Below are 17284 nucleotides of genomic sequence, written 5' to 3' on the forward strand. Positions count from 1 at the left end.
AATCTAAGTAAATGACATCAACCTTCCCCCCAACCCTGCCCCCACCCCAGTCCAGGTGACGCACCACCTGGTTATAGAAGAAGATGAGGTTGGTCAGGCTCAGCCTACCTGAAATGAAGCCATGTTGGCTTTCTCTCAGAATGGCGCCTTCTGTCAGCCTGTTGCTGATGGATTCTTTGATAATTTTTTCCAAGGTTTTCCCAGGGATTGAGGTCAAACTGATTGGCCTGTAGTTCCCTGGATATTCCTTCCTTCCTTTCTTGAAGATAGGCACCACATTGGCCCTCTTCCAATCTTCAGGAGCTTCTCCTGAATGCCACAAGTTCTCAAATATCCTTGCCAGTTGCAGAGCTATAAAGTCGGCCAACTCTTTTAGCACTCTTGGGTGCATTCCATCAGAGCCTGCTGACTTATGGATGTCCATCCTCCCAAGGTGTTCCCTCGCAAGGTCTTCACCAAATGTAGGCATATCGTCACCCTTACCTTGTAGTCTTGTGCCCTGTCAGGAGGGGTGATCCCCTTGAGCTGGTGGAAAACTGACACAAAATAATAATTGAGATTAGCTTTTGCTTGAGTGTCAGTTGTCAGCTGTTGGTTCATTGCAGAATGCTGGCTTCTTAAGAAGTTATATTTTTTCTGCAGAGGCTTTGAACTGTGGTCTTGTGTGGTTATCACAGAACAACTTATTATTGCTGTTGCTCTTGTACTTGTTGCTGGCGCTGTTGCTGCTCTTGTCAAAGACTGGCATGTGGGCAGTCAAAAAGCAGTGATTAGATAAGGATTGAACACCTCAGGTCTGAGCCAAAATTGCTGTCCAAAGAACAAGCCAAGGTCAGGAACCACTGATCTATACCAGAGTCAGGTGACTCAGAGGAAGTAGAAGGATGAGACCCTACAAAATGCAAGGCTGGATCATACATTTGGGCAGACAGAATCCAGGCCAGGGATTGGACTGAGACTTAGCCTTAGCAGAACTGCTTAAAGTCTAAAGAAGAAACACTGAGCAGGTATCTACTTGCTAGCATTCTGCTCAAACTTTTACAGCTGACTCTGAGGAAAAGGGCTGGTCATCTAGGAGCAGGGTTTAATGCAGAGCATGGCCTTAGTCCAGATGCATCAGGCTAACCTATTCTTGCTCCCTGGTACTTACACATCACACTACCCCACTCTTCAGGAAGCATCTTACAGGCAGTTTTGGCCAGGTTTTCAGGGTTCTCTTGTACTAGGTCAGGAGTATGGATGTCATATATTGGCTCTCAGGATTAATCAGTAGGCATATCACCTTCAAATAAGGTACCAAAGTCTTCCCTGAATGAATTCTGAGTCAGGCTTCTCATACCAGGAACACTTCCTGACTGTATTGTAATGTGGGAATGGAGGAAACCACTAGCTCATTCCATGCATCCATCATATGGTAATGCATGTAAACCATTAATACCTGAGCCAGATATGAATCTGTAAGTTATTCTTGTTTAATTACATGGGGTTTTCCCTTATTCATGACAATAATAGTGCATCAGCAGTACATGGAAAATAAGCCTTACTCTATATGGATTTGTTCATTCCAAATTATCTCAGAATCTTTAAACATTTTGAGGTTTTCCCTTTCCCTTTTTTAATTTATAGACTCATAAAAATCAAAGAAAAATGGAGTTGGGAGGGACTTCCAAGCTCCCCACCCCCACCCCCAACTCAAGACAGGATTGTTCCTATGTAAACCATCTCAGACAAATGTTTGTCTAACCTGCACTTAAAAACTTCCAGCAGTGGAGAGTCCGTATCTAAGCATGTTCCGTTGCTCAACCACCCTCACAGAGAGCTCTTCCTAGTATCTAATGTAATATAGTGAGTTCTCATTTTCCTTTCTTGTTTGTATTTTCCAGCCAACTCAGACTGTGATGCCTGGTCAGGTAATGCGAGTTACAACAGGTGCTCCAATCCCCTGCGGTGCTGATGCTGTGGTACAAGTGGAAGATACAGAACTCATCAGGGAATCAGATGATGTGAGTCATTATTAAAAACTTACTTTGCCTCACTTCTGTTTGCAATAACATGATAACAGGGATTGCAGAGAAAGTCTCAAAAGGAGCAGTATTTCATAACCTTTCTCCTTTTTTTTTTGAGACTGGGGTACCATATCCACAAGGACTCAAAATGGCCAACCTCACTAACTCCAATGACCTGACTCCTTATCTTGAAATGTCATAGACCTCTCAATATTCCTACTATAGGTAATATCCTAGTCCATGCAGGCTTACTGAAAGGTCTTTTGTCTCTTCCAGTATGCTGAACCAGGAAGAGACGAAAGATGTATTGTGCTGAGATGTAGTAAACTTGTTACGCTTTGAGAACTTGCCAATCTATATTAGCATCATATCTACAGGGAGCCTCAATCATTTATTGGATTGTTGAGGTAGTGGTAATTAAAGTGGTGGTGCTGACAGCCTGTTTCAGTGTTCTTAGCCTGAGTCAATGCATGAAGAAAGTTATTCTGACTTAACTGCCTCTCCTGTTAGTGGAAACATATGATGACCTCTACAGCTTCAGTGCTTTTCCTTGTGTTACCAGAACAACAGTTCAGGTAGCATCTCTCAGTTAGAGTCAGTAGAGATCAAACACAAGCTGTCACTGGATTTTATTAAAGTTTGCCCAAGACTATGTGACAGTGCCTATCCATCATTTAAAAGGTGGTATTACAGGAAAAATAGAACCTATCAAAATAGGAAGGTAGAAAGAAGCATATTGCCCAAAAGAATATTCCCTTATTATGTAACCAAGAAATATATGGAGGAGGAAAAGGTTGATGTTTGGCGAACAGAGTCCTTTTCTTCCACCGTGGGAGGGAAGAAATTCAACAAATGGTCATGTTAAATATGTCTCTGGCTGGGCCAAGATCTGAGCCCTGAAGAGAAAGTTTATATAATGCTCTAGATTAGCAAAAGAAATGATGAGAAAAAGAAAGAATTTCCTCTGAGGTTTTTTGATTTATTTACAAGATTTTTGTTCAAGCAAAATAGCCCATATCTTTTGAGTTTCTGGCCGCGTATCTTCCATCTAGTTGAACAATCTGTAAATTCCAAACAAAACTATCCAGTATGCCTCTGTAACTCCCCATCCTGTTTTCTGGATTGTGGGCTTTCTGTTACTTTCTTTGAAATCATCACTAAAATCCTTGTTGTCTCTAATAGTAAAGAATCAAACCTCATGACAGTACCCCAGTCCCCTTATAAGGTTCTTGCCTGACTGCCTCTGATACAGGCTGTGCTTCTAGCTTGGGACTTGAAAACACCTGCTGGGATATATCAGAAATCCTCTACTTTGTCCTTCAGGTCAGCTTGCCTTCTTCCAGACTCATGTCTAATGGGAAATGATTTGACTTCACACCACCAAAAGAAAACCCCCCAGATAATTCCTTATTTTTAGCCTTAACTGGAGCTTCCTGTAAATTTTCTCTTCAACTCCTCAGACGCAAGCCATTTGCCCAATGTAAATGGAGACCATGTTAATCATGCATGTTTTAAGTGGTGAGGACTGTACTACAGGGTCTATACCACTTGAATCCTAAAATGGCAAAGAATCTGAGAAATGGTTTCACCTTCTCTGCCCATTATGTATTAAAAGACATGCAGAGCATACATAATGGCTCCAGTGAACACTAGTGGCCAGAAGAATCTGATCTCACAGGACCTGTCTGCTGTGATGAAAATAACAGTCAATGGGTCCTTTTAATAAAAGTAAAGAGAAACCCCATTGACCAGTCCAGCAATGAAAACCAGACTCTAGTGTCACATATAGCAAGGTAGCTATTTCTAAATGTTTGTTTGCCTTGCAAATCTCATGTCTGACTCATGGCTTTGAGGCACTACAAATACGAAAGGCACTGATATAAAACAAAATTCTGCTCCATTCTAAGTATAGTATAAATTCAGTATTGCTGACAGACTGCCACTTTTCCAGAGCTGAGTATATTTATCACCCACCCACTCACAGGGCGTATAAAGTTAAATATTTATAATACAAATCACATTGTCCATAAGTTAAAATGTTCAAATGGATTCATTGGTGGTTGAGCAAACCACCAGAGCATTGAAATCTTGAATATGTGAATTCAAAAGCTCTAATAGAAAGTAGGCCTCAGATTTTCCTGCCACTGTCCTATTCAAAGTCCATAAACATGATGTATTAACTACTCTCAGATATGTTCATGGTTTCCAGGAGGAGAAGAGATCTTTGCACTGCATAAATGCAAATAACCCCTGAAAATTTGGACACATGAGTAGTTGGCAAGGTGGATATTTTCTTACTACTTATCCATAACTGCAGTGCCACATGTTTTGCCATGCTTCTTGATTTGTTCCGTAGATGCTATTTCTGAAATTCCTTTTGAGCACATCAGGAGGGGAAAGAATTCCCATGATAGACAAAATCAACAAAGAGCCTTAGTATATTGCATGAGAGAGATAACTGAACATTCAGTCATAAAGTAGGCAGGCAAGCAATGTATTCAAAGGAGGTCCTTTTTGGTGAGCTCAGATAAGGAATAATTATTGTAAACTCTTTAACTTGGAGCACACATTGTGATGAACTCTTGATGAGCAGATAAAGAGAAACTAGGTGATACTTGGGCCATAATGTGACAATGCAGTCATTGAAGCAAACATATCAGAGAGTGGCATGAGCATTTGTGAACCATAAATACATTGTATAGAATGATGAGAAATAAAAGCTGATTAATTTTGTTTGCTTAACACATTTGAACTTGTGCAACCTCTTTTTTTATAGGGTACTGAAGAGCTAGAGGTTCGAATTCTTGTGCAGGCTCGACCAGGCCAAGATATCAGGTTTGTTAAAAATCCTCATTTTAAAAAGGTGAATACCTCTTTAAAAATACAATTTACAATATATTTTCAAGATAGTTTTCCCATAAAAAGCATGGATATTTAAAAAATATGACTGCCATAGGGAGATGCACTGTTTGCTTGAAACCTGACCAACTCGTGCATGTTATTTTCAATGGTATTCTCTTTTTCTTTCCTTTCTTGTGTGCTATAATTTTCAGACCTATAGGACATGACATTAAGAGAGGTGAATGTGTGCTGGCTAAGGGAACCCACATGGGTCCATCAGAGATTGGTCTCTTAGCAACTGTTGGAGTCACAGAAGTAGAAGTTAATAAATTTCCAGTTGTCGCAGTCATGTCAACAGGGAATGAGGTAAGAAAAGTATCTTTTCTGTTTCTTTCTTCTGCAGGCACAGAAGTAGAATTTTGAATAGAAATTTAATTCCAAATGGACCTGTTTTAGAGGTACTAAGCTCCTGCAACTCTCACTTTCTTCTGATGTAGTCAGAGATATTTGAATCTCTAACAAGAACATGGTCCATATCCATTGTCCATTTGCACTGCTCTAGTGAACTTAAAGAAAACCTTATTTTAGGGACTTCTCAGTAGGCGTAGAATTGGCATTTCCAGTCCTGATCCAGTCAGTCGTCCTACTGCTCAGAAGGAGTGTTAGCAGTGGAGTCAGGTTTGTAGTGTACTCTGCCCACCCTAGCAAGAAGAGCAACTCCTTTTAAATCACTGTCCTCTGTAACTGTTCTAGAATAATGAGAGAAGCTGATTGAGGACTGGCATTTTCTGAGGGGTGCCTTGAGTCTAAAGAAGTTGAGAACAACTGTGTTAGTCCATCGTAGGTTGCCATATTTAAAATCTTTCTAAGTGAATAAACAATAGACCTTATTACTCCTGCATCAGCAGCCTTAGATTAACATCCTTGACTTTTCAGTAATCAGAATCACTTGATATATCCATCAACTTGATTAGTTACAAATTCAGAGCTTGTGTTTTGATTTATACTATGAGATCAGTTTATATGATATGAGGAAAAGAGGTTTGCAGATGTGGATCTGTTGATTATGCCTACGCATAATTCAGTGCTGTGCAGATACCCAAGTTTGCTGAATGAGCTAGCTCTGCTATCAGAAGCTGTATACATCCACGAGTGCAGAACTCCACCTAGTCTTAATAGCCCTGGTGAGATGCAATATATATTAGCCTGGGCAGAGTTCCAAGCTCCGTTCAGAGCCAGATCCTGTATCTCTAGCTGGCACCACATTATGCTATATAGACATACCCATCAAAACAATTGAAAAGGGAATCCTAGAAGAACTTACTTTTTGGCGTTACCCATGACTCAGCCATAAATCTTTTAGTTTTACGCTGCTGAATAGTCTCTAAACTCTCAGAATCTGCTTAGATCCACATATGAAATAACTTACTTGCCATAGGTGCCTGTCAGTAGAAACATTATCCAATCTCAGGAGCTGGAAATTTCAAGTGTGCAAAAGTACTGAGGATACTGATGTATGTGGTTTTATAGCTATTGAACCCTGAGGATGACCTCTTACCAGGAAAGATCCGAGACAGCAATCGTTCGACTCTCCTAGCTACAATCCAAGAACATGGCTACCCAACAATCAACTTGGGAATTGTGGGAGATAAGTAAGTACCACATGTTAATAAAGATTGCCATCTGCTGTCATGTCATATGATGTACTTTAATACACCACCAGTGAAGGGAAAATCACAAAAGCTACATTCATAATGCAGCTTACCACAGATGCCAGAATTTTGTGGTTTTTCTTTTCTCTATAGAGTTTAATAAATCCATCCAAGCAAGAAGAGGAATAGTCTTATGAGGATGTTTTTAATAAGCGGTGTTTGTTAGGGCTGTGCAAAATTTTGGCAGCCATTTCATTTTGGATTCAAACGTTTCAACGGTCAAAACACCAAATCCAAAACAAAACGCAGGACTCTGAAACAGCTCCGAAACTGAACAGGCCGTCTGAAATATTTCAGAAATTTTTGGGCCCCCGGAAAATACAGGAGGACAGCAGGCTGCCGCTGCCAGCCGGTGATGGCGGTGGCTCTGGGCTATTTCTCCAGCCAGGAGCAGCAGCCTGCTGAAACCCCACGTGCATATCTGGGGCCCATGCCCCCTGGGAAGACTGGGGGAATGATCAGAGAGCTGGGGAATCAAACCAGGAGCTCTGGCTGATGGGTGGATCTGCCCTAGCTCCCAGGCAGCACACACGCCCTGCCAAACCACGCTGCACCTGTGTGCTAATGATGGGGGAGGGGCAGGGGGGAGATCCCTGCTGCCCCCTGCTGCATGGCGAGACTCTGCCATGAGCCCTCAGAGGCCCCAAACGCTACTGCCAAATCCAATGAATGTATGGCTTTTTTTTTTTAAAGCTGCACACTCACCAGCATCCAGATGACAGCAGTGCCAAGAACAACCCAGTGCTAGCGGCAACCTGCTGTCATCCCACACACAGATCTGGGGTCCCGCACCCCCCAGGAGGGTTACAGGGCTATACCAGACTCCTCCTGGGGGGAGCGGGCCCCCAGATCTGCATGCAGAATGACAGCATGCTGCCACTGCCAACAAGTGATACTAGGTTTGTTTTGAACAGTTTGAGTTTCCCAGAAACCCCTGCACCTATCTCCTTGAAACTTGGCAGGCTTCATGGCCTCAGAAGAGGCTAGTATCCCTATAAGTTTTATATGAGTCAGGCAAGAAATTATAAAGTTATAGGCAGTTTTGTGATTCTCTGTTACAGCCCATGGCCAAAACACCGTCAAAATTCCGAAACAGCTCTGCAACAGTTTCAGCCAAAATGAAATGGAACAGTGATTCGAAATACCAAAATGAATCACTGTCCCTCTGGAACACCAAATCCAAAACGGAACAAAACACAGCCGTCTTGAACAGCCCTATGAGACACTGAAACGAAACACTGTCCCTCCGAAACACCGAATCCGAAACCAAAATGAAATGCAGGCGTTTTGCACAGCCCTAGTATTTGTCTTGTTTATCGTTTATACCTGTTGTTAGCAATTCTAATACTACTTCTGTTCCCTGCTGTATTTCCTGATGTCTCTTGAGAGAGGGTAATAGAAATGCCAGTGTTCCTGATCTTTAAAAGATGATGAAGATTTCTCTTTCAAGAGCATATTTTCCATATTAAGATTAATTTAGAATGTAACTTGGGCAGTTTTTTTGAGTCACTGTTTTCTTGGCAAATGTCACTCCTGACTGTTGGATATTGCTGAACTAGAATTGCACAAGTGTACCGAAGTACGTTAAAAGATTTTCACCGTTATCCTTCATTGAGCTTTCTGACTGGACTGCTATAAAGCAGTAATATATGATCAAAACTTTCTTCTTCTGACAGTGATTTTATGGTGGTTCTAAGTAGGAATGAAGCTGAGTTCTGCTGCTTTTGAGAACACCAGATGAAATGATTGAAGTGCTTGGTTTTCTGTTCTTGACAAGGGGCTACAAACAGACATCATGTTTTTCAGACATTCATGTCCATTGGCCTGGCATAAATCCAAAAGTGTTCACAGGATAAGAAGTACTAACAATTTATCCCAGAACATAACAGAGTATGTCTGAATGGTTATCCCAGAAATGTATCAGTCAGTGAACGCAGAAAAACAGCAATGTGTTCAGGTACTTATTAAACCCTTATTAGAAGGATGACGTGTGTACACCCCAATCCCCAATATTTCTGTTCTGAAGCAAACTCTGGCACAACTTGTCCAGGGACAGATGTAACTTCTGCTCTTAACCTAGCTTGTGGTTCATTGTATGTTTTGGCAGTAGTCCTATGAAGCCAATTTCCAAATTATTCCAAAGCTTAAATCTTTGGCCTAAGTGACTTGATTTTGTAGCTGCTGTGGCTGGAATTTCAAAAGTGTTAACTCCTTAGAACCACCAGTAAGGATTCTGCTTTTCAGGAAGATGAGGTACTGTCTCACTTGGAAAAACTAGAACACAAAATGGGAGTAACATGAATTCCTTAAGATACCCTTTGATAGCTGTAACCCTGTGTGCAACGCTACCCATGCCCTCACCTGAATAGTGGGATCCTGGGGTACACAGTAGCCAGTGGCCCTGCTCAGCTCCCTGGATAGCTGCTACAGGGTCCCTGAGCGGAGCACCTCCCCTGACAATCAAAACAACCTTGCAGACCATTTTAAACTACTTACAGAATTTAATTATTTACAAGATAACACATAACTAATACAATGACACAAAAATGTTACACAACATAACCCAGCAATGGTAGCTTAAGGGGTCGTGCTTCTTAGATACACATTACACCAGGGCAAGGCATACAAGTTACCCACGATAAAGAAAAAACAAATAAATAAATACATACACCAACTATTAAACCATCAAGAACCTATTTATACACCCAGTCTATAACTTGTATGCTCCAGGGTAACTATGAGGACCCTGTGTAAATGGCCACTCATCTTGGTTTCTCAGGGAGCAGGGCTGCTTCTGTGTCCCTGGCACAGGAGCTGTGGGCAGGTCCCTGCTGCTGGCATTTCTCTCACGAGCTCCAGGGGTCTCAGGGCAGCACGTGGTGGCTCCTCTCCTGTGATCCCTGCAAGACGGCTTATTCCTGCCTCAACCCCTGTCTCCTGGCACAGCTGGGAACAGTGTCTGGGCTGCAGGTTGTAGCAGTTCCCCAGCCCAGCACAGCCTCACCCCACCTGGCAAATTCAGCCCCTCCCTGGGCTCTGCCTGCCCCCAGGTCTTCTGGTGGGCTGGGATAGTCCCCTGCCCCCTCTAGCCCAGTGCTCCCTCTGGCACACTCAGCCTGCCCTTCCCCAGGTGCTTTCTCACTCATGGAACAAACCAGGGCAGTCTCCCCCTGGTCCTGCATCCCCCTTCCCTCCTGTGCTCACCCACACCACACAGGGGCTTGTAGGGAGGTCTTCCCAGGCTCGGGGTCTCCTGACAAGCAGGTCCTCTTTTGTGCCTGCCCCAGCAGGGCTCCAAGGGGAATAAGAGGAAGAAAGGATACACTGTGTTTCTCTGGTGCAGCCTCTCCACTACCTCTGCAGGGGCTGTCTGACAGACGGCTGTAGTGAGGTCCTTTTCCTGGCCTCCAGCCTGTCTCTCTTCCCCTGTTGCTCTCCTCGCCACAGAAAAACTGCTCCCTCCTTTTAAACAAGCCCTCTCAGCAAATCCCAGGCCATGACTCTTCCCAGGCTTTTGCTAATGTCCCTCTCATTTAAACCCCTGCTGGGGTTCCATCACTCCTCCCACTTCAAAGATGGCTGTCTCCAAAGCAGCTTTACTCACCCTCAGGGCAAACAGTGTCCCTACTGGGGCAAACTCTCTCTCTTCACACTGTCCCTCTGCAAGGCAGCCCTTCCTGTCCCTTCAGATGACTACAGTGTTAATGTGGCTATACAGTTGTGCCTCAGTTCATAAACGTATTAACTCTGGAGAACAACAATATCAGGTAGAGCGGTGATCCTGGCCTGTGATGTTATACACCAGCAATCCTCTACGGGGGATCTGTGACCCCCTGGAGGGGTGCAAGTAGGTTTCAAGGGGTCCGTAGGGACTGTGGATCTGGTGAAGTCATGAACTCCTTGGTTAGCTGGAGCAGCCAATGCCCAAGCTGAGTCCACTATCACTGCCACCGCCAGGTTTACAGAAAAACATAGATTTTCTCCTTTAAAGGAGAAAAAAATGGGTTTCCCCTTGCAGGCAGACAGTGTTCCAGCCTGCAAGGGACCGTGGGGAGCAGGAGGAGGCCGATACAACAGGGGGCACCACATGCATGTGTGTGTGCGCACACATGTACATGACAGCCAGGCAGCAGTGGAAAGCAGCTCCCATAGCTCCCTACAAGTAATTTTGGGGGGAGGGATAGGCAGTGGGGGGGGCATATGCTCCACCCCCCACCCCCGATTTCTGTACCTACAGCTGTTATGGGGCTGCAGCCTGACTGGGCCAGCCAGTGGGACCTGCCATGAGAGGGCAGAGCTAGGTGGCAAAACTTGTTGCTGCCACTGCCAGGACCCCCACACCAGCTGCACTACCAGCAGTAGGAGAGAGAAAACGACTAGTGGGTGTTGCGCTGCCCTCACCTCCTCCCACTGCTGGAGGGGAGGTGGGATGGAGAGCAGTGTGAGCTGCCTAAGGGGAGCAGTAACAGCTGGACTATACCCTTGCCCCCTGCCCCCCTCCTCCACAAGAGTCAGGAGTGAGGGGCACCATCAGGTCTGGTGGGGTGAGGAGCTGTGGGTTGGGAGTGAGGGGTACTGGCAGGCACAGGGGGCTGTAATCAGGAGTGCTGTAGGTCAGGAATGAGGAGGGCCTTGAGTCCAAAAAGATTGAGAACCACTATTATACACTATCTTCTGTGCACAAAAAAAATACTTCACTCTAAAAACTCTGGCTGTTTCATGACTTCATACTCTTCCTAGTTCCATTAGTGTTTTGAGTCTCCCTATTGCTTTGAAAATCAAGCCACTTCAGCAGGGTTAGACCAGTATTCAGTGTAGTGAAGTTATTTGCCTTTAAATGGGTGGGAGGACTTATCTGATCCCAAAAGCATATTCTGTGTGGAATAGCACCAGGACAGTGACCATAGTTTTTTTACAAAGAAAGTCCAAGATGACTGACTTTCAATATAATTAAGGTATTTAATCCAAGAATCCAGAACTGAGTCTGCAAGATTCATTCAAAATAAATGTTTATCAGTCAATGACTAGAAGCCATCACATCACATGTTACTGGATTTTTATGACCAAAGGTCAAACAGTACTATGAAAGAAAGCCTTCAACCTTGTCAGTTCTCTACTCACTTATTATACAGATAATCCACAGCTGTGTAGACTTAGTCTGGCCAACTCTTGGTACACAACAGATAGTTGCAAAGATCTTTGCCTAAGGGTAGATCCCCTCTAGAGTGGTTACAGACCTCTGAACTCCAAAGCAAGGTATGGAGAAAGTCTGATATTCTTTTTTCAGTTCTTTTCCATACATGTACTCCAGGGGTGTCCAACCTTTTTGAATGTGGGGCTGGATCACGGACTTTTTATCACTCAGTGAGCCAGTGAGCCATATTCAAAGATTTCACAGGAAGTGGTATCACATCAGGAAGTGATGTCACGTGACCTTTGACACCAATGAAGTTGAAGGAAGTGACAATGAAATGGGTCTAACCAGTTCAAAACTCTCCCTCTATAGCATCCACCTCTGCCACTGTTCGGGATGGGATACTGAGCTAGATGGACCATGGAGCTGACTTATGCACCATGGCACTTTTTATGCTTTTATGTTCATAAGCTCTTATGTTCTTTGGCTGAGCTTCCAAACTACGGCTGAGATTTGCAAAAAGGGGTAGATAGGCATGTTACAAAGTTGTCATAAAAGATTTGGAGCCCTGTAAATCCCATTCATTTTAATGGAAGTTGGCCTTTTGACTCAGCTTTGAAAATCTCAGCCCAAGGTGCCAACCAAATAAGTCAAAATATATTTTGCATTTCTATGCAGTGCATCTATGTGGGGCTCTCCAAGCATTTTACAAACATGAAATGAACCTCAGGATGAGCCCAACCAGAGCAGCAGGGACTCAGCTGCACTTTCCCCTACCTGCACTGGTCAGTCCTGAGTGGCACACGGCTCTGCCGCCACTTCTGCTGGCTGGTGCTGACCTGGCAGGTCTGTCCCATCTGGAGCAGCATGCAGGTAAAGCCAGATTCCCACGTGCTAGTGGGGATGGGAGGAGCCCGGCCAGGTTGGCACTGGCCAGTAGAAGCAGCAGCAGAGCCGTGCACCGGTTGGGACTGATGGGCGCAGGCAGGGAGAAAATGCAGCTCAGCCCCTGTTGCTCCGGCTGGGCTCGTCCCATCCCGAGTGGCACACAGCTCCGCCGCCACTTCTGTTGGCTGGTGCAGACCTGGCCAGGCTCCTCCTGTCCCCAGTAGCATGTGGGAAGCCAGCTTCAGCTGCATGCCACTTTTCCTGGCCGGTGCTGACCCAGCTGAGTCCGTCCCATCTGGAGCAGCATGCAGCTGAAGCCAGGTTCCCACGCACTGCTGAGGATGGGAGGAGCCCGGCTGGGTCTGCACTGGCTAGCAGAAGCAGCGGCGGAGCTGTGTGCCGCTCAGGATGGGACGAGACGAGCCTGGCCAGAGGGGCAGGGGCTGAGCTACATTTTCCCCCTGCCTGCGCCAGACAGTCCCAAGTGGCACATGGCTCCGCCACCGCTTCTGCTGGCCAGTGCTGACCCGGCCAGGCTCCTCCCCTCCCCAGCAGCACGTGGGAATCTGGCTTCAGCTGCGTGCTGCTCCAGATGGGACAGACCTGCCTGGGTCGGCACCAGCCAGCAGAGGCAGCAGTGGAGCTGTGTACCACTCAGGACTGACCAGCGCAGGTAGGGGGAAAGTGCAGCTGAGCCCCTGCTGCTCCGGCTGGAATCATCCTGTCCTGACCGTCACATGGCTACTCCTCTTCCCAAACGCATCGTGTCGGCAACGTCAAGCTGACGCGGTGTGTGTGGGGACCTTGTCCCTTCCTCAGCCCTTCAACAGCCATTAGGAAGCTGCTGAGGGGCTGGGGGAGGGACAAGGGGTGGGAACAAAAGTAAGCAGTGTTTACTTTCGTTTCCTGTCACAGCACCACAGGCCACAGAAAATGCCTTGGCAGGCCGCATGGTGGCCTGCGGGCCATATGTTGGACAAGCCTGATGTATTCCATTTGGGTATAGGTACGCCCATGCACACACCTTGAGAGAGGAGGTGTTTAGCTAGTAGCATCCATTCAGTCTGCATGGCTACACTGAGAATTCTCATGTCTTGGACCAAAGGTAGAAAGGGCAGTGCAAGACCAAATACAACTTAGTTTCTTCTTGCTGCCCATTGCTTGAAACAGAGCATAAAGGGCCAGATCCTATTCCACCCTGTCCAAGTCCCTGAAAATCCACCAACTTTTTTAATATAGTGTCGTCTTACCCGGAAGACTGAGTCACAGTAAAGCAGTGATTCTCAGGGATACATCTCTAGCAGAGAACATGTCACCCATTGTCCTGCCTGATCAACAGGTCGTGCTGTTGGCCCTAGATTTAGGATCCAGATGCCTTGTTCCAGGAGGAGGGAGAACCACAGGGACCCACCATGACCTTTCCATTTGATAATAGGCAAATTTATTGATACACAGTGATAACAATAAAGAAACAATACAATCAAGCAATTCTATAGCTACCAATTCTAGGGCTGTTATCAGAGCCAAAGTACATCTGGCCAGGACACAGTCTTCAGTCTGAGGCTCTCTCTTAGGTGTCAGATGTCAGTATGTCAGCAGCCTGGAGGTGGGATGCTGAAGCCCACGCTCCCCCTCCAATCGGGTGGATGAGACAGGCTGGTGGTGTGCCCTCTGTCCAGGGTGGCGTCAGGGACCCCTCCCAGGGGACGGGAACGGAAATAGGGAAATGGAGAAGGACAGAGAGGGACCTGGGCAGAGGATCCTTTGTTACTCTCAAGTCTCTGCTTTTGTATTCTCTTTCCTTCCTGATGACTCTTGAACCATGGCTATCACTGATTGGTCTCTTTCTGTGTTAGTCACACCATCTATTTTATGTTCTGTCAGCATATCCCAAGATCATGGGAGAAATTTAATACTTATCTCATCTTTGTCTCTCTGATCCCTTCAAAACAGTCTAATCTGGATTACTATAGGAGCTTTTAAGAGTTTATGAAAAGAACAGAAGACTCTTTTCTAGTCCTACATGTTAATCTGCTAACATCTAAATGAGTTGCTCTTCCAATCAGTGAGACCCTTTTAGAACCTTCCAAAAATATATGATAGATTTCAGCTACTTTCACTCTAGCATCTGAAAAGGCTGACAAAGGTAGTATATGCCTTCTGAAGTGACAAAGTATTTATACTCCCATGTGATGCCAGACTCTCTTGTTGTAGCTGTTGCAGATGAAAAGAGCAGGTAATACTATTTAAAAAATGACTCAAGCCAGAAAGAATCTGAAACAATTAGACCTGTTTAGTCATGAAAATTACTCATCTGCATTCTTACAGCGTAGAATATGTAATTATCAGGTACTTGTAGTGTGCTATGTTTTCTCAGCTACAACAGGTTCATGGAATTTAATGATAGTTTGCCTCAAGAACACAGGGGGCAGTTTCAGTCATTAATCACAAAATACTTTAATAGCTAGAACTTATTTACATGCTTCCCTGGATGAAACAAATAGTCTTCCATTTTCCATGGCCACTTCAGTTGCAAGGCACTTGTCTCCAGACATCAGAAATATCTAGAGAGGTTCCAATCTACAATGGGGAATCACCTGTTTGAGGACCACAAATTTTCTTGCAAGGAAGGAGATGAAGCCCTTGCAGGAGAGGAAAGAAAGACTCTCATACAGTTTGGCTGCCTGAGATGCTGCTGGTGCTACTGCTGCTTACTAAGTTATTACCAGGGATCTGGGTCTTCCATTTCCCATGGAAAAATGGAGAAAACCACAGATTTCCCCTTTTAGCAGAGAAATCTGTGGATTCTCCACTTTTGCAAAGAGCTCTTGCAGGCTCCAGCCTGCAAGAGCCAATTGCAGAAAGGGCAGGAAACTCCCAGGCCTGGCTGGAGGGGAAGGGAGAGGGGGAGGGCGGGGCCTGAGCCTCAGAGGCAACCAAGGCTGGGCTCAGACTCGCCCTTCACCCCTGGAGCATAGAGGTAAGCAGGGCTGGGGAAGATGGTTGGGGGCTGAGGGAACAGGGGGGTGCTGCCAGCCCCAGGGGGCACACCACAGGTGGGAGCAGGACCAGGAGGTGAGGGCAGGGGTGTCCCTCTGCGGGGAGGGGGCTTTGCGAGGCAGGCGGCACATATGTGACCCGCACACACTGGTTGCCACTGCACTGCCGCTGTCATGCTCTGCGCCACTTCCTCACAAAGCCATTCAGGTGGCTGTGGGATGGTAGCACGGTGCAGTGGCAGAGTTGCGTGATGGCCTCCATGTGCAAACCTCCTGTCAGGCCAGTCAGCACGTGTGTAGCCCACAGACTGGCACCCCTGTCCTCCCCGCAGCCTTGCTCCTGGGATTGGGCACAGGGGCAGACTCCCCCCCTTCTTGATCTTGTCAGCAGCCTGAGGTGCAGTTTCCCATAAACCCCTGCACCCATCTCCTTGGAATCTGGCAGGCTTCATGGCCTCAGCAGGGTCTACCGTGCCTGTAGTTTTAACCTGTCTGTGAAAATAAACACACGACACAAGTTTTGCTTGTTGGCAGCTTGAGGTGCAGTTTCCCAGAAACCCCTGCACCTATCTCCTTGAAACTTGGTAGGCTTTGTGGCCTCAGCAGGGGCTACCATCCCTGCAAGTTGTATCTGAATCAAGCAAGAACTGACAAAGTTATAGGCAGTCTCTTGCTTCCCCATTATAGCCTATGGGTGAAACAAAACAGCATTGCAATAGTGAAACAGTTTCGGTAAAAAAACAAAACAGAACAGAACAGCGGTTTCAAAATTAAACGAAACTTGAAACAAAACACTGTCCCATCGAAATGTTGAAACGGAAGTCAAAACAGAGCAGTGCTGTTTCGTACAGCCCTAACATTTAGGTGCACTTTAGAAATTACTTTGTCTATTAATCACATCGCAGTGGTCCACTGAAAATTGGCCCTAGAGCTGCCTCTTAAGAGTTTTGCCTCTTAATCTGTATTACCCCAGAGCTAACGTTCCCCCCACTTCCAACAAAGTCTGGAAAGAAGCAAAGGGATTTTATTTGTTTTGGTTGTGTTTTATTTTGCACTTGGTGGGGTAGACGTTGTGAAGAATAAAACTGGTTTGGGAAGCAAAGCACATACTGACCTGCTTATAGCCTAGTATACAAAATTCAAAATAGCAACACACAAAACATGGCCACCTATAAATAAAATCATAGAGATATAAAATTAAAGAGAAAAACCAGCCTGGAAAATTCAGTTTGGCTGACTCCAGGGTGGCTAAAAGCCATGTTTACCTTCATTCTGTTCCTCAGTACATGGAAACTATATTTTTTTGAGGAACAGAAATTTCAAAACTTGCTATGAGAGAAAGACAGAATGGGAGGAAATTTCTGAAGAACGAGCCCAAACCATGACAAAACCCATAAGGCAAGAATTCTTCCAGCTTTGTTTGTGTCCTTGTTAGAAGTGTTACTTTTCAGTATTTTGCCCATATGAAGATAGGGTAAAAAAGGTCTAACAACTGCATTTCCCTCCTCCTGTTCTATGAAATGATTATCTCATTCTGTAGCAAACAGTTAAAAAAAAAGTCCCTCTTTGTCTTGACTAGCTGAACCTCTTTAAATTGATTACTATTTTCCATGTGTCCATGTCTATTTCATAGATTTCATAGACATTAGGGCTGGAAGGGACCTCGGGAGATCATCGAGTCCAGCCCCCTGCCCAAAGGGCAGG

General features: G+C 45.4%; 1 protein-coding gene across 11 annotated transcripts in view; it reads left to right on the plus strand.

Annotated features, from left to right (window-relative positions):
* The window catches only part of GPHN (gephyrin), a 369172-nt gene that overhangs the window by 312069 nt on the left and 39819 nt on the right, over window positions 1-17284 (plus strand). For all 11 annotated transcript variants that reach the window (XM_019551529.1, XM_019551530.1, XM_019551532.1 and 8 more), the window contains 4 exons: window positions 1884-2003; window positions 4783-4841; window positions 5060-5213; window positions 6378-6499. In XM_019551529.1, coding sequence (XP_019407074.1) covers window positions 1884-2003; window positions 4783-4841; window positions 5060-5213; window positions 6378-6499 — 455 coding nt within the window. The remainder of the gene's footprint in view (window positions 1-1883; window positions 2004-4782; window positions 4842-5059; window positions 5214-6377; window positions 6500-17284) is intronic.

The sequence above is a fragment of the Crocodylus porosus genome, unplaced genomic scaffold, assembly GCF_001723895.1.
Source record: "Crocodylus porosus isolate Cpor-Errol unplaced genomic scaffold, CroPor_comp1, whole genome shotgun sequence".
Lineage (NCBI taxonomy): Eukaryota > Metazoa > Chordata > Crocodylia > Crocodylidae > Crocodylus > Crocodylus porosus.